At 42.5% G+C, this 24,033-nt stretch overlaps 2 protein-coding genes across 2 annotated transcripts in view; both read right to left on the bottom strand.

Annotated features, from left to right (window-relative positions):
- The window catches only part of fam83gb (family with sequence similarity 83 member Gb), a 106,703-nt gene that overhangs the window by 36,932 nt on the left and 45,738 nt on the right, over window positions 1–24,033 (bottom strand). The gene's annotated exons all lie outside the window — the stretch shown is intronic.
- chtf18 (CTF18, chromosome transmission fidelity factor 18 homolog) lies at window positions 55–22,037 on the bottom strand. The gene is made up of 23 exons (XM_083765791.1): window positions 21,846–22,037; window positions 19,690–19,809; window positions 18,804–18,972; window positions 18,382–18,568; window positions 17,787–17,879; window positions 16,781–16,833; window positions 16,443–16,581; window positions 15,978–16,141; window positions 15,675–15,756; window positions 15,272–15,369; window positions 14,936–15,059; window positions 14,395–14,540; window positions 14,054–14,147; window positions 13,841–13,939; window positions 13,363–13,493; window positions 12,604–12,718; window positions 8,992–9,216; window positions 7,907–8,056; window positions 6,535–6,665; window positions 3,892–4,036; window positions 2,961–3,056; window positions 2,357–2,426; window positions 55–188 (listed from the first exon to the last, which is right to left on the bottom strand). Exons 1-23 carry the CDS (start codon window positions 21,931–21,933, stop codon window positions 67–69), a joined length of 2,841 nt encoding a protein of 946 aa, XP_083621917.1. The 5' UTR covers window positions 21,934–22,037; the 3' UTR covers window positions 55–66.

The raw sequence follows: 24,033 nt of genomic DNA, 5'->3' as shown, positions 1-24,033 counted from the left end.
CTTGATAACCACCAGATTGCAGAATAAGGTTTGTGAGATAGAGAGAATGTGTTTGAGAGGGTGGGGTCAGAGGAGTTCTCTGATGTAGACGTTTCGTCTGACGGCGTTGGATACACCCTCGTTGAAGCGGAACCACACATCACTGTTTCCTACCGCTGTTCCCATGGCCATCTCAATGTTCTTCTCACCTGCAGACAGCGACACTGCAAGTTAGGTTATACTTCACTGATTCCTTTCCTCTGCATTATATATACCGACAAAAACATTCCATTCCCGACACCCATTACTTGCGTAAGTACCGCTCTGATAACAGTTTGTCACAAAAGTGGTGTCCAGGGATTCTCAGGGTTCCTTGAGGGGGTTCCAAATGGACCCTTACAGGTCTGTAACTCTGAAGAGTGTACACATCGAACCAATGGTCCATTTGCTTCAGTCCATTTGCTTCAGTGATGGCGGCGACTGTGGCTCAGGAGGTAGAGCAGGTCGTCCAATGATCCATGGGTCGGCGGTTCGAATCCCGGCTCCTCCTGTCTACATGTCGAAGTGTCCTTGGGCAAGACACTGAACCCCAAATTGCTCCCGATGTGCTGGTTGGTACCTTGCATGGCTTCTGCCGCAGTCGGTGTATGAATGGGTGAATGTAATGCACAATCTATGTAAAGCGCCTTGGATAAAGGCGCTATATAAATGCACCATTTACCATTTATTTACCATTTGCTTCCATTTGTACACTCAGGGTTATTGGGGTCCTTGAAATTAAAAGGTTTTAAGAACCACTGATCTAGGAATAAATAAAACAATTACAAAATATATGTACAGTAAAACAATAGTGCCACATTAACTGAAGAATTCAAAATACAAAATAATTGATTTACTGTAGTGTCAATGACAAACCTGTATCATGTGATTCATTATGTGGCAGTGATGCAAATAGCCTGCATCCTTAGACTCACTACATTGAGAAAGGACGCAATCATGTCGCCCTCCGGGGGTCCTGGGATGCAATACTGTACTCAGTATTGTACTCTAACGTCATTGGAGTAGGACTCATAAAATGTCCCTGGGACCCATCTAAAAGACCACCCCTGGGTCCCTGGACCCATTACATTGAAAACCCATTTACATCACTGATGTCGTATTGGAAATGCCTAGACTGGCATACTCACCGATACCAGCATTTTAGGCAGTATCGGCAGCTTTTCCGATACTGGCAGTCTGGCATAGGTACTCTGCATTTGACCCATCCTAACTATTGCTAGCACAGTGCGGCCACTGAGCAAGTGAGCAGTGCCCGGCACTACTCCAGCTCAAAAGGCCAGTGCCTTGCTTAGGCAAGGGCATTGACAGGAGTATGTCTCTAACCTGCAAGTATTTAATTTTATTGTAAAAGTTAACCCATGTGGAGAGAACATGCAAACTCCACACAGGAAGGCACCAGTCACCATTCTAGCAGTGCCAGACAGAGTTTTCAGTACACTTAAGGGGAAGGGGATGTCTGGATGAGAGGCTCAAGTGGTCCTTAGCTAATGATTAGGAATCAGTCTATAGTGAAATATTGTGATACTGAAAGATGGACCCTTAAGCACGGATCCACATGGTTCCATTTGTACACTCAACAGTTATGGAGGTCTTTGAAAGTTTGAGAACCACTGGTATTGTAATTGTTTAGCAGACGTGTGATTAAAAAAAGAAAAAACAAAAGCTTTGTAAATGGTTCCAAATGTGATGGAAACAATTCTGGTTCCTCAATGTTGGTTCCGGATCCCAAACCTAATGCCCACTGCTTTTAAAAACAAATCCTTACACCGTCCCATACACGACCACTCAGTCTTTGCAATGATTCTGGGCTACTGAGTATCACAAAAAAAAACTAGTATCACAAAACATTTTAGAATTAAATATACTGTATCAATACATGTTGATTCTAATATGCAACCTGACATTATACACCCCTGCCATCACCTGACTGACACACAAGAGCAAGTTAGATTCAAGCTGGCAGATTTGGCAGGTTCCCAAGCTAAGATTCTGCGGCTAAGAAAGATTTAACGCCGATCTATGGCAGCTCACCATGGACAAATCATCTTGTCAATCAATCAATCAAATCAATCTTGTAGGTTTAGAATTCAAATTTGTTGCCTCTGAGCCATCATGATTATAATCAAAAATAGTTTGATGTTTTACAACTGGAACGAATCAGAATCGGAACTCGACAAATTCAAATATGAACGCTATCTTAGTAGTTTGTTGCCCAGTGCTTGCGCTTTGCCAAGTGTGTGCTTCTAAATTACTGCTAAGTAGTGTCAACGGCATCACTCCCTTCAACAGAGGGGCCCCGGGGGGCCTCCATTGTTACCTGTCTCTGAGGTCAACTGGGTCTTCAGGGGTTTGGGAGCAAGAGCTCTACCGAAGAAATCCACCTCCGGCTAGAACACAAGAACAGACATAAATGGCAGGTTGAGAACAACATTCAATTCTTAATGAGGTCAAATACAACAAACTAATGCACAGACATGTGCGCACACACACATAGTTATACTTATGTCTCATTAGCCTAATTTCCCAGATTTATCACAAGGGAAGCAATGTAAGCCTCTGCTTTCTCATTGGCCTCATTTGTCCCCTCTAGAGTCTCTGCTTCCCTCTCATTCAAACATCCATCCAGTACTGGAATAGATGCAGCACACACACACAATCCCTGATTGGCTGTGGGACAGTGGGGCTCCATCTAGTGGTAGGTAACATTGAGCATGTACAGTATACAGCAGTGGAAAGGCGGTTGCATTTAAACCACTGTATGTTTTATGTATTGAGCCGCTGCATGTTTTTCCTTTATTGATTACAGAGTTAATACATTACAACAATTATTACAACAACATGTAAAAGAGAATGAATTCTGGTTGATACGTTATGCAAGGAGAGAGAGAGAGAGTGAGAGTGTTTGTGTGTGTGTCTCTCACTCTGGGTTCCACTTTGGCCTGCTTGACAATGTTCTCCAACCTCTGCTGATGGTTCCTGGTTGTTATGGGAGCGCTTTTCTTGACCTCTTCCTTGTGCTGTACAGATGCACACAGTAAGTTATTAAACACCATGCTACCTCTGCGCACAGACCACATTATAACACACAGCTGGTATTAGGCAAGAAACCTTCAATGGGTGACGTCAGTCACATCATTCATTTTCACCCTATCTTCATATAATTTATCCTCGCGATGAGAATATGGTAAAAATATCTACTCTGTCGACCACGGTTGAGATCATGGATTTCACAATGCCACGCCAGACTTTACGGTCCTTCATTGCCATCCCCAGTTCCTGCTTACTGATGCATGTGACCCTAGCGATGACATCAGGGAACGACAGTTTTCTACCTCTGGTCTGCTTTGAGGCAGGACTCCAGAGAATAATTAAGCAATAAGCCACGAGAGGTCCGTGTCGGGTCTGCCTACGCCCCCAGCCATTGTAAAATACCCGGTAAGCTGGGGCCTCGAGTGGCTTATTGCTTTTCTAAAACGGTTACAAACATATAGCAATATTAACCTAATAAAACTATTAAATTCACAAAAGTAGCTACGCTTTGCACCACCAGAGCGAGCCACATCACTTCCTTGTTTTGCTCGGCAAGTAGCCTATGTGACGGGAGAATAGCGCTTGATGTCTTTACGAGGCTGCCTGGAGCTACACATTCACACTTCAGTCATATGAGCCGGGCGGTGCTTACACGCCCGCACGGCATGTGTTTTCAAAGCTGAATTTCACTGGTGGGAGGATTTCTGAACTGTCCACAGCCCTCTGAGACAGAGAGTAGACAAAATAGGTACCATATTATAATGAGCATTAATGAGGATTATATGAAGATAGGCTGTGTGTGACTGTGTGTGTGTGTCCTACCACTACAGGGTTCCGTTTCAGCGAGAGCTGCTCGGCTCTCCTCATCCTCTCCTGCTCCATCTCTCTGCTGATTGTTTGCTTGGCCTGGTAGGTCAGCTGGCGGCGTGGCGGAAGACCTTGAAAGCGAACCACCTCCTCCACACGCCTGCACACAAAGGGTTAAGTAAATCAGTGGTTCCCAACCTTGTCAGGCCGTGATCCCAAAATAATCATATTATCAACTGGGGTCCCCCCACCCTGATAAGCAAACTAGAATGTAGGAGTTGGCAATACATTTAGTTTGACTCCGTTCCACGGGTAAATGTTCACAACACCTCACTGTCTCACATATTTTTATATTTTTTGACAATTTGCCCAATGTTTTTATAGTATAGTTTATTTAGTACTTTTGATGCAGTTATTTATAAAAAAATCACACTTGTGTGAAGTGAGGTGCATTCTTATCGTCATACATCACATTCCGTGCTCAGCCAATCATCACTATGGGGTACACACAGACACGCAAAGCTGGGCATAGGAGAAAAAGGTATTAAAATTCCTTAAATTGTCACTTTACTGAGGGTCCCCTCTGGGTCCTGAGTCGAAAACCACTGAAAAGTAATAATACATAAAGACTGTCAATCTTTAATACCATAATCCTCTTACAGCTGAGCTTCATCTCTTCAACACACACACCCACACACATTACGTGAGAAAACTAGCATTCCACCAAACACCAAAAAACATTCAGATATGCATGTGAACAGCCATGTACTTTGTGAGTCGTTTATTATGTGCCATCATTAGACATTACATTACCAGTGCTGTTGCTGTCAGAATGTAGCCATAGCCAAGAAATTGCAAGTATTGTATTTTAGCCATATTCACTACATCCTGTCTGAGAACATCAGGGTAAATGGTTATACATACTAGAAGATAGTGTCCTTCTTTATGCTTCTATAAGTTATATTACAGAATGAGGGAAGAATTCTACAAGAAATCAGTTCTACCACACCAAAAAGAAGAAACAAACAGGATTCATATCTAATGGCTCTAATAAAGTCCATCGTTCCGTCTCACTTTGTGTCTCCACGACACATCTTGTTCTCTCTGACTGCAGGACAGTGCATTGTCAGCACCTGACCAATCAAAACGAGCGTCCCAACAAATGGCTAGTCATATCAAGGCAGTGAGTTGTCGTAACAACAATTGTCTCCTGTAATGGTTAACAACATTTACATATGTTATGTTTTGGGAGGTGAATCAATACTCGGGCTGAGATCCTTTAGGATTTTAAGATTCCTATATAGAGGGTTCCAAATGGACCCTTACTGGTCTGTAACTCTCAGTTATGGTGGTCCTTGAAATTAAAACGTATAGCAGACGTGAAGTCCACATACCAGCTCCTCTGACAGTGTCAGTGTGTGTGTGTGTGGTTCCTCCGATTCCGGATCCCAACCCTAGAATACCCATCCATGCCTTGTGCGGTGGGTGAGTCAATACCCATCCATGCCTTGTGCGGTGGGTGAGTCAATACCCATCCATGCCTTGTGCGGTGGGTGAGTAAATACCCATCCATGCCTTGTAAGGCGGGTGAGTCAATACCCATCCATGCCTTGTGCGGTGGGTGAGTCAATACCCCTCCATGCCTTGGGTGGGTGAGTCAATGGCCGTGCCTGGCCCTGGTACGGTGGGTGAGTCAATACCCCTCCACGCCTGGCCCTGGTACGGTGGTTGAGTCAATACCCCTCCGCGCCTGGCCCTGGTAAGGTGGGTGAGTCAATACCCCTCCGCGCCTGGCCCTGGTACGGTGGGTGAGTCAATACCCCTCCGCGCCTGACCCTGGTACGGTGGGTGAGTCAATACCCCTCCGCGCCTGGCCCTGGTACGGTGGGTGAGTCAATACCCCTCCGCGCCTGGCCCTGGTACGGTGGTTGAGTCAATACCCCTCCGCGCCTGGCCCTGGTACGGTGGGTGAGTCAATACCCCTCCGCGCCTGGCCCTTGTACGGTGGGTGTCGCGGCTGCCGTGGTGTTATGCTGTGCCGCCAGAGAGGGCAGGTAGAGGAAGGTGTAAATCAGAAACAGCAGCAGCAGAGCTCCCAGCAGAGGCAGGCCCCAGTCGTTGGTGAACATCACCTGGTCGCAGCGAGCCACGAGAAAGGAGCCTCCTCCACCTTGGCCCCGGTTCTCGTCTCCACCGCCGTGGGCCGGCATGGCTCCACTAGACTAGCTCTTCCATTTTACACAGTGCTCTTCTGTTTGACCTCAGTGATTGTGGCGAAAATGTAAGATCCGGGGTTCGGGAATAAAGGCCAGATTTCCGCCTCCTCCTCAGTTCCCCTCGGTTAAACTGTTATCCGAGTTAAAACGCAGAAACGTTAGCTTGATCCTGCTGGTTCCATCTATTCGTTTCACACAAGTATCTATCCTAGCATCTGTCCATTCGTCTCCACCATCACTACAGGGACTTCCCCACTAACACTGATATCTATACACCAATGAGGCCACACACACAATCAGGTGTTAAGGAGATTAAATTATAAGCTTGCATAGAATGCCACAATGTAGACAGTGGCAATGACCTTCAGCCCCTAGAAACAAACATCTGTTCTCAGAGTGTGTGTGTGTGTGTGTGTGTGTGTGTGTGTGTGTGTGCACTCACGGCTCCAGTACGTATGTGTATTGTCCCTCAGGCGTGCGCTCCTGTCTGTACGAGAGGTTGTAGGCCAGCATGGTGTCGATCAACTCACACATCTGCTGTTTCTCTCTGCTGCTGAAGAGCTGAGGATTCACCTGCAGGGGAGACACACACAGCACTGATGTGATCACTTCTATGATGTGTGTGTGTGTGTGTGTGTGTGTGTGTGTGTGTGTGTGTGTGTGTGTGTGTGTGTGTGTGTGTGTGTGTGTGTGTGTGTGTGTGTGTGTGTGTGTGTGTGTGTGTGTGTGCGTGCGTGTGGAGGGGGTTACTGTGTGTGCCATGTTGCAATGTCTGCCAGCATGGACAACTCCTGTACAGTTAACTCAAAGAGCCTCCTATGAGTCTCCTACTGACTGGTATCCCGGTCAAATTATTGGCTCAGGAATGTGACAAAATTCAAGGCTTCATAGGGTGTGTAATTAATAGAAAATAAGTCATTGTTTGGATGAACTACTCCTTTAATGCTATTAGTTTCAGCTCTGTTTACCCGTCAGAAGATGGTCCTTCTACAATTTATTTATGCTCAAACCAGCAAGGTCATACTCAACATACTGATATTTTTACTCAGATGATGCAGGCCGAGGCTAAGGGGATCTGCTCAGGAGCTCTGTGACCTCAAATGTTCACAGCTTATGTCTTTTGCTTCTAAGCCTACAAATGAGAGTGGCACGCTACAGGCAGCCTGCCCACCTCACTGTACACTCTCCCATTGAGGCCATCATGGATGTTGATGCCTTGCCAACAGTTAGTCTGTACTTTCTGTTTTTAGAGATAAAATGTGTCTTGAGTAGTGCCACCTTCGTGGGAACTACTCATGATGAGACCAACCAGGAAGATGTCCATTCAAATCTTAGATCACACTGATCCGTTTTGGGCCAAACTCATCCAGACAAAGTTATTAGACGTGTGTAAACAAAGCAAGAGGTGCTTTCAGCCAACTTCGCAACATCTGGAAGGCCAAACAACATAGTCTCAAAACCAAGCTCAGGCTCTACAACAGCAATGTTAAGGCTGCTGTTTTTGCTGTCCCAAAGCTTGCTTGCAGGTGGAAAACAAATGATGAAAAGACACACACACACACACACACACACACACACACACACACACACACACACACACACACACACACACACACACACACACACACACACACACACACACACACACACACACACACACACACACACACACACACACACACACACACACACACACACACACACACACACACACACACACACACACACACACACACACACACACACACACACACACACACACACACACACACACACACACACACACACACACACACCGCTTTTTTTCTACATACAGGTCGTAGTTTGGGGCAGATGATTTCGAGGAGCAGCGTGAGGATATCGCTGGTCAAGCAGAGCTGGCTGATCCTGCTCCTGATGGATGGTGGGATGTCAGCTAACATGGTGTTAAGTGCATTCTTGTTGGCCTGAAGACGCGATGATGCCTGTAGATGACAAAGAGCAGATAAAAAGTTTGTGTCAGAATTTGCCCTGTGCACCTTTAGATTACAATGCGCAAAAGCCAAACAGTAGTGTAATTCTTATTCATATGTTCAACGACAGAAAACGCAATGAATGTGAATGAAATCATTAATTACAATTATTTGAACGACAATTAATCATCAAGTAAAACCTCATAATTGTGACAGCCCTAGCGGTGATGTCAACATTCATGCTCAATACTGACCTACAGTTAAATCCTTCTTGTTAATTTAACAACTCTGAGTTAAAGGGATATTTCATTGTCTACTCAGGCTTTTGTGAACACCCCACACACTTTTTAAGTTGCTTGTTTCAGTATTTAGATACTGCATTCATTTTCCTATACAAACCCATTGTAACTTCAAACTCCATTTTAATTCAAGAACACCTGCTCTTGGTTCTGGTGAATCATACTTCCCTCCTAATACGTGAGGGATGGACCCCTCACGTATTTGAGGGCAGTATGATTCTGTTTTTTCAATTACCTTTACTACTAAAAAATTAAATAAATGAAACAGGAAATCGAAAAAACATGGCCCCCTCACATATTAGGAGTGCAGTAAGAGTAATCATAAACAAGGACAGGTGTTTACTGTTTTCAATGATCCAACATGGTTAAAATCGAGTTTGAAGTTACAATGGGTTTACGATGTTTTACAATGGTGTCTGATAAAAATGAATATCAAATATCTAAATACTGAATTGAGCAACTTGAAAACTATCTACTAGGGTGTTCACAAAAGCCTGAGTAGACGATGAAATGACTCAAAACTATTTGAAAGTGAAATATCCCCAACGATTTTACTGTGTAGCAATTTAGCAAAACGTTCCCTTGAGATTGTGAGACGGTCGCCTCAGTGTGCGATGGTCGTGTCAGAGGGCCTGTAGTGTACGGTACCTCGTGCTGGCTGTGGGGGTAGATGATGCGGGGGACGTGCATGTGAGCGAACAGGAAGTGGAAGGTGATGGACAGGAATGGGAGGTATCGCATCAGGGAGAAGTTCTGGCCGTGCATGATCACGTAGTTGACCTGGTCCGAGAAGGACAGCCAGTCCAGGGCGTCGCACACGTTGTGCATGTTGGGGTCTCTCAGACGCATGGACAGATAGTTATCAAACAAACCCTGGGGACAGGTCAAAGGTCATGGTTAAAATGATGGACAACAATGGATACAGGGTGAGAGGAAGTTCTAAAATGCAGTTCTCCCAATGTATGGATGAATTTGAGTAAGCACTAAAAGCGAAATAAAAATGTAATCCACCATTATTAAAGGTAATTAGTACTAATTACAGTGTTTGAGGATAAAGGTTTGAAATGAAATACTGTTAAAATATATATAATGCAACTGCCAGTGTCAGTTGGTTCTTTTAACTTCAGTCATGTCTTTACTTTGAAGGGTTTTTTTTGTTTTTTTGTATCAGTTATCCCAAGATTGTTGGTATGAAGTTCAAGGTGGCATTCGATTCAACCCCTAGCCCCTCGATTAGCGGAGCGAGGTATATGATTTGTTTATGTTTTGGGTTAATTCATTTACTTTAGGTCTAATTATTTGTATTGTGGGTTGATAGTTCGTTTGGTATATCTCTGTTATGGACTTATGGTACATTCTTGGTAATTTATTGGTCTACTCTTGAAATGATTGAGTTGTCGTATTACTGCATTAATTACGTAGCTTAACCATTTTATTTATTGTACTATTGAAAGTGATATGTAATGCACAGATTTTATTGTTGTTGAAGACTATGAGAAAATGTCATGATTGTAATAGTATTTATATTCTATTTTTGTAGTTTTCACGGTGTACCAGGGAACATCTTCTGTGCTGAAGACAAATAAACTACACCCGTTGAGACCATCCACTTCTCATTATTTCATAATTCGAGGGCGCTTACAGTGAAAACTCGATGCTGGAGACAACTCAACGTCGACCCATCTCACCTACAGCCACCCAGTGCTTCTTCAAGTCACCAGCCCATAGCCACAAGTTTGTCATCGTCACACCACAGTAACCTATGCAGTGAGAGGACTTCTAACAGGTAGCCTCCATCTCATCTTGGACTGAAGCAAGGAATTTAGGTTGCAAAACCGACATTAGAAAATTAGAAAAAGGAAACAGATTATAAAATGGATAGAAAATTAGAAAAAGGAAACAGATTATAAAATGGATAAAAAGGAAACAAAAAATTATAAAATGGATAAAGGAAAACAACCAAAAAAATGAGAACAAGTGTAGGCTTTTATCTGATATGAAGCGATTGATTTGAAGGCTAATGTATTTAATGTCAAATTTAGAACTATTCAGTTCATGCTGCATTTATATATGGGAAAACTAAAGTAGACATTTGTATAATCTGAAATGTATTGGTTTGGTTCGTTTTGTTTGATAGAATTCCTTTGGGTGTTAAAGTGGTAGTCCGTGGGGCTTCGTTAATGGTTTAAGTAAATTGTAAAAACCCAGACTAAATATACCCAAAAAGTATCATAAGTGATCAAACAGCATAGACCCAGGCAAATGTCAAGTGCAGATAAAATGGCAGTCAAAATGTAGCAACTAATGAGTTCTGAAGAGACTATAGTTAAAACACAGAAGAAACTTGAAAAGGCATTCATTGAGGCAATGGCATCCTGGATGCAAACAGGAAAAAATGTTCGAAGAGCTTTAAGGACACTTTGTTCGGAAGAGGAACTTCACGAGATGAAACAAAGTATTCGCAATAAACATAATGCAACAAGTGAGATTTATCAATCCATTCAACTTAACTGCACTGCTTCTACAGTAATCGGTATGAACATGGACGCCTCTAGCATCTTGACCACAGAGCTGTGCGAGCTGGTGGACAAATGCCTGGTAACCACGGTTGAGAGACACAAAAGTAAAGAAAAGGATAAGAGACCGGTGGGAGAAACGGAGACGGTGGGAGAGAGGGCAAAGGAGTCCACTTCCACACATAACCCTAAAGGTCAGGAGATTGTGGGAGAAAATGTGACTGTGGGAGAAATGGCAGCAGAGTCCACTTCCACAGACAACCCTACTGATCAGGAGAACCAGAGATGTGTAAATCAGATCCCAGTAAATCAAATGCAGACTCCATCTACCAATGTGGTGATGACGGTCTTAGAACCAGACCTTAATGAAAAGAGAGATGCAAATAAGAACAGCTATGTATCACAAGATGTTAACTCTGTGCAGCTTCTCAGCGACAGGCAGAAATTTAATGTAAAGAATGTGAAGGTAAAGGACAGCTCACAGCAGTCAAAAGAGCAGGAGAGTGACTTGGGCACCCCTGAGGTGTTGACCAAGAGCAGCAGTTTTGTGGGTAGAGCTGCCCTCATGGTTAAACATAGACTGGAGCAGAAGAAGAAACCAGTGAGAGAAGAAACTGAATCGCCCAAAGAGCCTTGTGGATCGGGAGCCATTGATGAGGGGAGCCGTCCTGCTCTACCACCGGCTAAGATGAAGAGCCTCACCATCATCCCTCCTGTTCCGTTTGAAGCCACATGCCCCGGTCCTCCCCAATCCCAGGAAAACCCAACAGTCTATGAGCAACAAACCCTTAAGTCCAGTCCCTGCCATTACAGACATATCTTGGCTAACTACAGCATTAACTTTGGCTCCTTGGCAAGAAGAAAACCACCCACCTGAAAGACTGACAAGATTAGAGTATTGTTTATTAATGTAAGATCTTTCCTCACCTTTTGACTTTGGGAAACTATGTTTTAAATCATGTTATGTTTGTTTGGTATAACCTGATTGGTGGGAGTGTAACTGCCGGTGTCAGTTGGTTCTTTTAACTTCAGTCATGTCTTTACTTTGAAGTTTGTTATTTTCTTTTTGTATCGGTTATCCCAAGATTGTTGGTATGAAGTTCAAGGTGGCATTCGATTCAACCCCTAGCCCCTCGATTAGCGGAGCGAGGTATATGATTTGTTTATGTTTTGGGTTAATTCATTTACTTTAGGTCTAATTATTTGTATTGTGGGTTGATAGTTCGTTTGGTATATCTCTGTTTATTGGTCTACTCTTGAAATGATTGAGTTGTCGTATTACTGCATTAATTACGTAACTTAACCATTTTATTTATTGTACTATTGAAAGTGATATGTAATGCACAGATTTTATTGTTGTTGAAGACTATGAGAAAATGTCATGATTGTAATAGTATTTATATTCTATTTTTGTAGTTTTCACGGTGTACCAGGGAACATCTTCTGTGCTGAAGACAAATAAACTACACCCGTTGAGACCATCCACTTCTCATTATTTCATAATTCGAGGGCGCTTACATATAATATGACTGGATATGTTAGGCCTATTTAAATATTTGAATTCAACCTTATCTGTTGCCCTTCCTTTTAAAAGCCTAATAGAGAGAGAGAGAGTGTGTGTGTGTGTGTGTGTGTGTGTGTGTGTGTGTGTGTGTGTGTGTGTGTGTGTGTGTGTGTGTGTGTGTGTGTGTGTGTGTGTGTGTGTGTGTGTGTGTGTGTGTGTGTGTGTGTGTGTGTGTGTTACCTGTGTAACCTTCTCGTACTCTCCGCTGGAGGAGGCTAGGAGCAGAATGTGCTGAAACCTCTGAGGTCCGCCCCCTTCCCCCAGTCCATCTTCAAAGCCCTGCCCTATGCGCTTCCTGAAACACCATGTTTGGACAAAGCAGGTATTTGGAACTTACTTTGGGAATATATCCTGCATCCCTATCTTGCGGTTCTGCATGGGCTTCCCTAGTTGGCCAAACCAACCGTCCGACCGATTGACTACATATGGGAGACGCAAGTGATGCAAGAGAGGCATAGTGCAGGTCTGTGTTCCTGTATGCCTATATATGGAGCTCCCTGATGTCATCAATACCATGACATCATAGTACTGACATTATAGTCCAATGGGTACCACACTGAGTAACCAAGTGAGGCATCTATACCCAACTTGCATCATTCCCTAGTAGGCTGGTGAACAACTAGTAAATAATAGTTTTAATAATATGAATGACAATAAATCATCAAACATAAAAATATTTGTTTACATCCTGTACGTTATAACTGGAATTGGAAATGAGCTATTTTAATAAATCTAATTCAATGTTGAAAATGTAAAAAAGCCAACGCTGATCTACTGCTGAAGGATTCAGGTGAGGTGCTGGAGAAATGAAAAAATAAAAGGGGGGCTCCGCACACTTAAATCTGTGCACAATCAATGAATTTGTCTATTGACCTTTGTCAGGCAAAGTCAATGTTGAAACAATAATTTACAATAAAAACAATAATTGTAGGAAAATACCGTTTTATACGGGGTAGCTGGAAGATTTCCTGCCACAGATGGAATAAGCCTTTGTTCTGGTCCTTCTGCCCTACAGACATATTCTGGACCATCTTGGCATCAACCTGCCTCTGACCTCGATCATTGAGGAACTACGCACACGCACACGCACACACACACACACACACACACACACACAGTTAACTATACAAACCACAATGATTTGAAAATAAATACAAACATGTGTACAGCTCGCTCTCAGCTGCAACAAGCCCATATCCTCCGACAGAAGTCTTCTTTTGGCTAGCGCAGTAGTAAAGTGCCTGCCTATCACCACAGAGGTTGTGGGTTCAAATCCACTGTGGTGCATCCAGCTTTGTCGGGTGTCTATGCGAACACAACTGGTCCGTGTTCGAAGTGTGTGGGAAGGAATTAATTGGCATAACGACTAAATTGTGGAGAAAAAGGACAGAGTAGTCACACCACCACCTGTACTCACCTGTAGAGTGTTGATACAGGACCTGATGTCATTGTCTGTCTTCTCACAAAGGGCCAACAGAGTGCCTGTGTCCGTTTTCATTCCCTGACAACGTGAGATCTGCAACGATAAAACAAATATATAAACAATGAATGGATAATACACAATAAGCAACAAATACAAACAGGAATGCTGGTGTGTCTCAGATGTGCGGTATGTGTTTTACATATTGACCTCGGACAGTCTCTGTGCCAGGCGGGAGGGCTGGGTCTGGGGGAATGTCAGTAGGAAAGCTAGCTGCCTCAGTGGCCTGAGGGCCGGAACATAACTGACAGGACAGACAGCCAATCAGAGAAGAGTTAGAACAATCAAAACGATTCAAATTCCCTGTACGTAGAGTAGAAGGCATTTCAGTTGCCAACACTTTAGCTATAGTATGTTTTCTGCCGAGGCATTTTACATAGGAAGCAAGTCAAAGTATGAATCTGGATGACAATATCTAGACAGTAAAGCCACTGCATATACAAAAAAATCAATGACCCACTTTTGAAACACAGTTTGAGACATTATCTTACAGGTCATTACAGATGCAGATGATTGGACGAAGGAGGGGAGAGTCCTTCTTCTTCTTCTTCTTTACAGTCGTCTCTGCGCCCGCCTCGCCTGCACCGCTGTGTCCGTCCTTCCTGTTCAGAGTGGCCAACAGGATATTGATGGCAGCCTGCCAGATGTCAGAGACAGAACATGTCAAAGGTTTATTGATGCATTAAGAACCGTATTCCACATTCCAGTTGTAGTTATGATGCTGTAGAACAGTGGTTCTCAACCTTTTCAGGCCGTGACGCCCCCAAATAATCACATTTGAACTGGGGACCCCCCACCCTGACAATCACTTGTAATTGTAGTTAGTTGGGCAATTGTTTGACTCGTTTCGGTCGGCTATTTTCACACTGTTTGCCTCTTTCTTATATTATTTGACAATTTGGCCAGTTTTTATTTATTTATAGTATAGTTGATTACGTTTGATGCAGCAGCCGTAATGGTGTTTTTAATGTACATTGTCACTGTTATCTGGGGACCCCCAGAAGTGTGGTTTAAGAAGTTGATGGGACGTACCGATGGCGCACCATCGATCTCGTCGATGATGAGGCAGTTAGGCCTCTGGTCCGTTCCCAGGACTGACTTCATTTGCGTAGCCGTGTCGATTCGCCTCTGGAAAACCTCTGCACTGCGGTCGTCACTGTGGCAACAGCGATGACAATGACATGAGGAGCGGTCAGTGTGGAATACTGTGACAGATACGACTCTGTTGGGATTTACTACTGTGGTGGTTCTCAGGCTCAAATTGCAAGGGCCCCAAAGGGGATCTTTATTAGGAACCGTGACGGTCTCTGGACCCCACTTTAGGAACCACGGTGTACAACTGGAACAATGTAGTTGCATTTGACTGACCTGGCATTGATCTCCACTACATTGTACCCAGCATGCTTTGCTATGATGTGGGCCAGAGTGGTCTTCCCCAAGCCTGGAGGACCTGACAACAACGCCACCTATGGAGAGACAAACGGAGAGACCTTTTTTGAATCAAAAACAGACCTCTGATCTTGCACTTCGTATGTCAATCTTGATTTAAAAAAACTGAATGGTCAGTGGTCACTATAAGACTTATGGGGGTCAGTTTCATGTATTACTGACCCCCATAACTCAGAGAGTTCACAGATGTATTTAAACACCGTCTCTGAGGTACAGACCTGTAATAGTGTCCATTTGGTTCCTCAAGAACCCCTGATGGTTTGAGAACCACTGTATAAAAACACATGCCGTACATGCGTGTGTCTTTGCATACTGTGCGTACCTTGAATTTGGGACGCTTATACTGGTCCAGCTCAGCCTCCAGTAACTCCTCAGTCAGCTGACTCTTGGTCTTGAAGGCAGGGCTGCACGATTATGGCCAAAATGATTATCACGAGTTTTACCAATATTACCAATATTGAGATCACGATCACAGTTAAACTTTTTTTTATTTTTTACAAAATCACTGCTTTCACATTCATGTTGTGCTACAAGCAAGCATTATGAATCAATAATTGGACAATCATGTTACTTTAATTGTGTGAAGCCAAAATCGTGATAAATATGATTAATTGTGTAACCCTACGTGAAGGTCTTGGTCTGATTGGCTTGATTGAATTTGTTCTGATTGAATTTGTTCTGGACGACCACAGGTTGTCTGTCAACGGGAGGAGGGCGGGACTTCCTCTCTCTTCCAAACACCACCGTGTCCCACAGCTTCAGCCACTTCAGCAGACAGCGGTTGGTAAACTACACACACACACACGTGCACACACACACACACACACACACACACACACACACACACACACACACAGTTGATGTTGCACAGTTGCACTACCGTGTTATATTCATACTGTACCATTTACATAACATTATTTCAATTACACACCGGATCGCCGGGATCGGTACTCTGTATCGACTGATACTCAAGTTACGGGTATCAGAATCGGTAAATCGGTAATTTGTCTACAGACAGGAGGACACATATATAATTAACTCACGTCACGCGCACACACACACACACACACACACACACACATACACTCACGTCGTCACTGAGCAGATCTGTGTAATGTTGGGGAGAATATTTATCCACCCAGAGCAGTCGAGAGATACCTCCCTCCTCTACACCGTGATCCTCCTCAGGTTCTTTGTTCTCCTGCTCTCCAAGCTCCTGATCCACATCACTGACACACACACACACACACACACACACAATGAACAATTCAGTTCAAAGTGTGAGAACACCACCCTTTAAAACCGAAAGATCTTGAAAGCCTTTTCAGATGATGGTCCGTGGTGAAAAACATATCAATTTGTGGGTCCTTGGCATGACAAAGTTTGATTTAGAAGTGTGTGAGAGTGCGTGCTGTGGAGTTTGGGTACCTTGCCAGTAAGTCTGTAAGACGCTGGGATTCCTCAACCAACAGTTCATGTCGCTGTAAAAGAAAAAAGAGAATAAAAACAGAATACAGAACAGAAGCAAGGCTTAGAACCCTTAGCTACAAATATTAAATCATATATATTATCTCTCTATATCTCAATGGGATTTGAATGTGGATGGATGAGCACAGATCCTGGTGTCCATCCGATCTAGTATGAACCACCCCATTCAATTCAGTATTTAAGGTGTGACGTAAGCGCCTCCTCCAGAGCTACTTCCGGGTCCTACGCTCCTCCGTCGGAGCGGTGTTTGAACTGATCCGAGACTAGAACAACCATGAAGTTTTTTTTACCGCTTTCCTTGCAACAACAAAGATATAATACTCCCAAATCTGGCTGTGAGAGGCTGTCTGCCCCACACTGAATACTATCGCCATTTTATTTCATTGTGTGTCAACTAAATCCTCCATTAGAGATCTTAGTAATGCAAACTAATGCAAACTAAATTCAACATGCACACATTCTAAATATGCCCCCGAAATATTGTACTGAGGAAATGGACTGTTACCACCTTCAATAATAATAATAATGATAATAATAGTCTTTATTGTCTCCACATCATATATTTTCTTTGTCATGGACACTTGTACAGAACATTAATAATTCTACTGGAGTTGGAAGCATTAAGACCAATTTTAACCCTCAATGGTTTCCTTTCTGAAAAATAACGTTATTGTAACAAGATTCACGTGTTTATATATTGCTATTTACAATGAGAAGCTGGTGCCACTTGGACCCGGACGTAACATAGGACTACAAAATGACGTCGGACTAAAATACTGAATGGAATGTGGTGTCTCAAAGACTCTCTATAAAGAATCATGGCATTATGTGACTTAATTGAATCTGCAACAGCAACAACAACCGCTTGTACTCAGTCACACATACTGTAAGCAACAAAATACAATAAACAGGGTGATGATGGTACAATAAGCTACTGGTCACTCACCCTCTCTGCCACTTGTTCTCTCAGAACATCAATGGGTACCGCAAGTAATCCAAGTGTACCCTGGGAATTCACCACTAGTCTGGAATCCACTACCTGCCAAATTGTATGGATTAAAGTTGGAGAGTAGGCATGCTTATGAACACACAACTACTTGTTGTTTCTGACAACTTGTCAGAAACTGTATTTATTAACATTTGAATACATTAATTAAATACATGTCCTGTGCCTACGTCATTTTAGGCAGACAAATAGAAATAATGTTGTATAACAGTGTCTAAAAAAACACATTTGTGTGGAATGGTAATTGTGAGAAAAAAGGTTACATTATAGTATATATTTACAGAATGTTCTGTGGGATCCGTCAACTGTATATGGAAGCCTACAGAACTGCCTCTTTCATTGGTGTTTCGCATTGATTGCATCTAAACCCTAACATTTAACTCCACTAAAACTATGCTTAAACCTAACCCCAAAACACTATGCCCAACCCATTAAGCCTCAAGCCTAACCTCACAGAAATTATGCCTAAACATAACCTCAAACCCCTGTCCACCTGGCGAAACACAGCGAAAGTATGCATTTCTAATGTCCTAACCTGTCCCTCCGTCTCTTCCTTTTGTCGAAGGTAGATGCGGTTCCCTGAGGAGTCTGTCACGGTGACGTAGCCTCCCTCCACAGGGGGGCGCCGTAACGCCCGTTGAGGCGCTGATGGCACAGCAGGTCTGGGAGACTCTGGAATTGTGGCGAAGCCACTTATGTCCAGTACCGGTGGACGAGCAGACCTGTAAGCGAATGAATGATTCAGAATTCTGTGTGCACAGTCCGCAGTGTGCGGTCATATTATTTTTATTATTCCATCATGAAGTGCACAATGATGTTAAAGCAATATTCAAATATATACCAATTATTCAAATAGGTTTCGTAATGACAATGAAGAAAACGTAAACATACGGAAAATGTTAAAAATAGAACCATTCACAGAACAATTGTCTGTTTATCTAAGTCCTACCCCCTTACCTGAATGCACGAGAGGTTGGACGAGGGGTGTCATACTGCTCCGGGGACGATGGGGGGCTGATGTCATCAGTCCGTGATGGGACTGGGTCTGGGATCCCATCGGTCTGGGACGACACAAAAAGCCTCTTGACTACACCTGCTTCCTGCTTCTGGCGCTTCGCCTTCGGGGCTGCAGGAGCCAGACAGCATGATATATGATACACACATACACATTATTACACACACAGCTACATTTAGAAAGGTTGCAATTGATCTATCCAACCTGTATGAAACACACAAGCAATGCATATCATCAACAGTGATGGGAACTTCCAATGTCCAAAAAACTTTACTTTTCAGGAAATGGAAAAAGGAACCTGTGTTCCGATGGATCCAATTCTACTGGTTAAATAATACATAAAACCCACAGTCAGACAAAAAAAATCACACCCGTGTGAACCGAGTGGTGCAACTTCCCTCTCCCCCCCCCCCCTCCTCCTCTCTTCTCCTCTCTCTCTCTCTCTCTCATTAGCAGGCAACAGTGCAGCACTAATACTATCTCTCTCTCTCTCTCTCTCTCTCTCTCTGTTTCTGGCAAACAGTGCCCCTACTGGTACTCAGTCATACTCGTGCTCATTCATACATACATAGGTGAACACATAGGTGAACATGGACATTGCTGGTTGTAGGAGTGGTTGCGCCACTCAAAAGAACAAACAACTAAAAAGCTAATATAGCCAATCTACAAGCTCACAAGGCATAACACAGTGAATGTATGAGGAGCTTGTAGAACTACTATTTTACTACTTTTGCACAGCACTGTCATATGACAATGTATGAAATGAGGCTGCAGACAGAAATGATAATGATGATATACTGTAAGTAAGTACTCCCAGGGTGAACTTACTGTCAGCAAGCAAGTGTTGTATGTCCTGAATATCGTCTCCCTGTTGGCTCCCTGTTGTTGTTGTGGTGGAATCCTGCTTCCGTAAGCCTGACTTCTTGGCATTAGGGCTGATGGCAGGGTCTACAGCAGATACAAAATGTGTTTTTACAGTTTTTCACCTGGATAGAATATATGTGACAAGTCTCAGCGGCAAAAAATGCCAGGTCAGTGTCTTTAACCTGCTGTGTATAATATTTTCCCCTTTTGTTCCTTGCACTGTTAGATTGCAGCTTGTGTCGCAGATCTCGAGGGTACTGGAATGATGATGATGATTATTTGTATACTTTTATACAAATAATATAACAGTACAGTATGTAAGCTACGTGTATATCATGGTTGCTGATTTATTCTCCCATTCTGTATATTTGATTCTGGCTGCAATAATAATACATTATAATTAATATAATAATGATATGATATACTAAGTGCTACAATCTTGTTTGAATTGACCTCATGCACACCACTGCCATCTTGCCTGCAAGGTGGTAACTAGGTGCAGGGTCGACGATAGAGTACAGCATCTTGCAATGGGTCTGATCCACAAGATTCGATACACCACCAAGCTACCCATGTAAGCCTGGGACCGAGGCTACCCATGTACCTGTCTAGATACTTCCTTAATGTTAACGAAGTCCACACCCACAACACCAGAGGAAGTGCAAGAACCATGTACAACCCAGATTCAGCATAGACAAGGGACTAAATTATTTTCGCTTCTATGCCACCAAAATGTGGAACGCTCTACCAACAGTCATTAAGACATGCAAATCCCTTGACTCCTTCAAAACCTCTCTCAAAGGGCACCTACGGACGGCTGCAATTCGAAACTGGCCTTCGTCAAATCTGAATCCCCCCACCACCCACCTTTTCCCCTCACTGTATATGTTTCTTTTCCCCTTTTCCCTCCTTTATGATGAATTCCTGTTCTGTTCTTTGACTATATAGAAGTTTCTATTTGTACGTCTCGAAAAACTGAGAAAACTGTTGCACCTTTCTTCGTCCTTTTTTTCAAACTTGATTACGGTAGCGGTGGTCTCAAAATTTAGACACTAAACTCCTCCAAACTGAATCTAGATGGATTTTTTATTTAAAGTCTGTCAATCCAGGTGGCTTGAATGAAGATCTCTCCCTCCAGTGCTACCTGGAATATATATATACCAAGTTATATTCAAAAAGTGATTGTATAAGTCTGTCAACATGTGATGTATGCAATATTCTTGTTTCCTATATAACTGTGATTTTGTATATCCTTTCTGTAATGTCCACGCCCACAATCTGGTGATGTCATCAATTAATAATTATCAGCACGTGAGCTGTATTGTTTTGGAGCTCTTTAAGAGCAAGTTCTTTGTCTGTGAAAATCATAATGCACTGAAGGTCTTAGGACCGAAACGTTTGCTTTTTAATTGCACCATGAGCAAGGAGTTTTACTTATTTTTCTATACGGAGAGCGAGTCTTTTCCTGTCAAAGTTTCCCCTATTTGTACGTCTCTAAATGTTTTGATGAATTGAACAAGGAGGACCCTCTTGTAAACAAGTGTAATGCTTAATTGGGTCGTCCACTCACAGTTAACAGTCTTTGTATTCGAGTTTGTGCTTGAAATGTACTGTAATTCTGCAAACTGTTAATAAATATTTAAATCCATCAATCAATCAATCAATCTGTGAATGTCACCCCGGATACCGGCCGTCGCATCGCCTACATGTACGTGATGCGTGGCGAGTAAGTTATAAGTTATAACATAGTGGATTTGTGTATGAAACAACTCAATGGATTTTCCGTTTGGATGCATGGGCTGTCAAGATGTTAGCCTAAGATTTGGCAGTATTTATAGATTATGTCAGAATCGATAAATACATCTACGAGTCTAAATCTTAGGCTATCAAGATGTAAACAATAGCTGCCATGCAGATCCTTCATTATGAGACCTGCAGAGCCAGAGCTGATGAAATTGATTATTTGGTGATGTGGGCACGTGACGCAAGCGCTCCACAGAGCCGCCAAGATGAACAGATACAGATAAAATCTCTCCACGAAAATGGAGGAATATGGAATATCAGAATGTTAGATGGATAACTTCATAAGTTCAGTGTACGTGTGTTTATAATGAACTCACTGTCCATCTCTGCCATCATTTCCAGCTCATCTGCGTACATCTCATCGAAGTTATCCTCGATCTCGAACATCTCGTCATATTCGTCCATTGTGCCGGTTAACGTTAGAGCTACAGCAACCTGCTCTGGAGTGTTAATAATACTTTTATTTCTAACACCGTCTATGGCTCTTTAATCGTTACTTTTATGTCGAACAGCAATTACATTCGCGGCACTTTTAGTTGTGAAATGTTTCGCTTCCGGGTCATACGAGGCATTTGTCTCCTGATTTGTTGCCGAAGTGTTGGACCCATGCAAGCCCGGCTCCGTCTTTTGAGCTAATTTAGAACTTCCTGTCTGAGAGCTAGCTAATTTAAGACATCCGGTTGCCTTCAGAATAAAATAAGGTTATTTAATTAATAATTATTACATTACATTATTAGTATTATTATTACATTACAGTTATTGTAAAGACACACATTATGTTTCTGTGTAAAAATAAGTAATTAAATAACATCAAAAAGTTATCTAAATGGATAAATGCTATTCACTGGAGTGAATATTCTATTATATTCTAAAAACGACTTATAAATCCTAAAGCCTTGTCTATACTTCACTGTGCAACGGTCCTATGCTGGACAATAGCAGATATGCAAACTCACAGCACATCTCATTCAAGACACTGAACTTGCAGATCTGCCATTTTTGAACACACTATAAAGTTAACCATTTATCATGCTGCTCTACGTGGCACTGCATTCTGTGACATTAAACCAAATGGCATTTTCCACTCTATGACACTACTTTTCTACATTTTTGTCTAATAAAATAGGCTATTAATTGAATCAATCAAACTGCATTAACTAACAGAGATACTACTAACCAAGCTATCCATGTCAACATGCTCTATAGGAGTCTCAATAACAGGTATAAGTAACGTTTAATGTTTAGTAATTTTAATGTAGCAGAAGAGGCCATTCATTGAACAGAGTTTTGCACAATTTTAACATCCCAGATCGATTGAAATATGAATCTACTGTGCTGTTCTACACCATGATATATTAAGAGTACAATAACATTCCATTGTGAATAAAAACGTATTAACCACAGTGTAATGCTAAAGGTTTCATCACAGGGCTGTCTGCTTCATGTAATATCATTAAAAGTGTTGTTGGTGACAGTTATATGAGTTGGAAGCATTAAGACCCATTTTAACCCTCAATGGCTTCCTTTCTGACAAATAACGTTATTGTAAAAAAAAAAAAAAAGATTCACGCGTTCATATGTAGCTATTTTGCATTAGAAGCGGATGGGACCAAGGGACCCGGATGTAACGTACTGTAGGGGCAATATGACTACAATATGACTACAATAGATTCCCGGTTAAATCTCGCGGGCGTGGCCTCACACCGGAAGGAAGTGCCGCCGCCCTCAAATACGGAAGAGACGCGTGGAGGTAGGTTTGGTCAGTGTTTGTTTGGAAGTGCCACGTCACCATCGGTCTTCGGAGCAAGTAAGTGATAAATGTTATTTAATACTTAACGCTGTTGTTGTTTGTGTGTTCAAACGTCTATCACTTGAAGTTACTTGTTATGATGTTTATATATGATGTTTGTACGAAACTGTAAAACAGTGTTTCAGTAGCCGAATGGTTAGTGTCGAAGGTTTATAAACAACTATGCCCGGCCTCAATGTTTACTAACCGTCGACAGTACCCACTCGACTACCGAAACACGGCTTTAAAGAGTAGTATTTACATATCTAAACACAACAAGTAACTTCAAAAGTGATAACATGTTTGAGCCACGGACCACCATTTCACATTAATAGACTCTCACAATGGTGGTCAGTGGCTCAAATGGGTCTGAGAGACTAGATGGCCTCAAATGTTGGTCCGTGGCTCAAACGCTGAATAAATAATCGACTAGAGGTGAGAAGAGTATTGTCTGGTAGGTAAAAGGACAAACATTCTGTGAGAATTGGCACGAAGCAACAAACATTCTTTGAAATTGGTGGGAAACGATCCCGGGCACTCATGTTAACAAAGCTCAGTCACTAACCACTATCGCTATGCTACAATCAGCATTATAAAATCCAAGGATCAAAAGTAGCAATCTTCTACATTCTCTAATTGTGTAGTTTTTTGGAAATTAAGCAGATGCTTAACAACAATTGAACTATTGAGAGTGTAAAGATCTACTATTGGGGTCA

This window comes from Protomyctophum parallelum (assembly GCF_964188405.1).
Source record: "Protomyctophum parallelum genome assembly, chromosome: 5".
NCBI lineage: Eukaryota > Metazoa > Chordata > Actinopteri > Myctophiformes > Myctophidae > Protomyctophum > Protomyctophum parallelum.
The sequence above is the reverse complement of the archived record's forward strand: the minus strand, read 5'-3'. Positions and strand labels throughout refer to the sequence as shown.

What these genes read in the sequence shown, in the direction of transcription:
- chtf18 (XM_083765791.1), bottom strand. Translation starts at nt 21,933, where the DNA reads ATGGACGAATATGACGAGATGTTCGAGATCGAGGATAACTTCGATGAG. An exon ending in CAGATCTGCTCAGTGACGAC is followed by an intron (nt 16,142 to 16,442) that starts GTGAGTGTATGT and finishes GTGTGTGTGTAG; the next exon opens with TTTACCAACCGCTGTCTGCT. An exon ending in CCTGTATCAACACTCTACAG is followed by an intron (nt 13,494 to 13,840) that starts GTGAGTACAGGT and finishes GCGTGTGCGTAG; the next exon opens with TTCCTCAATGATCGAGGTCA.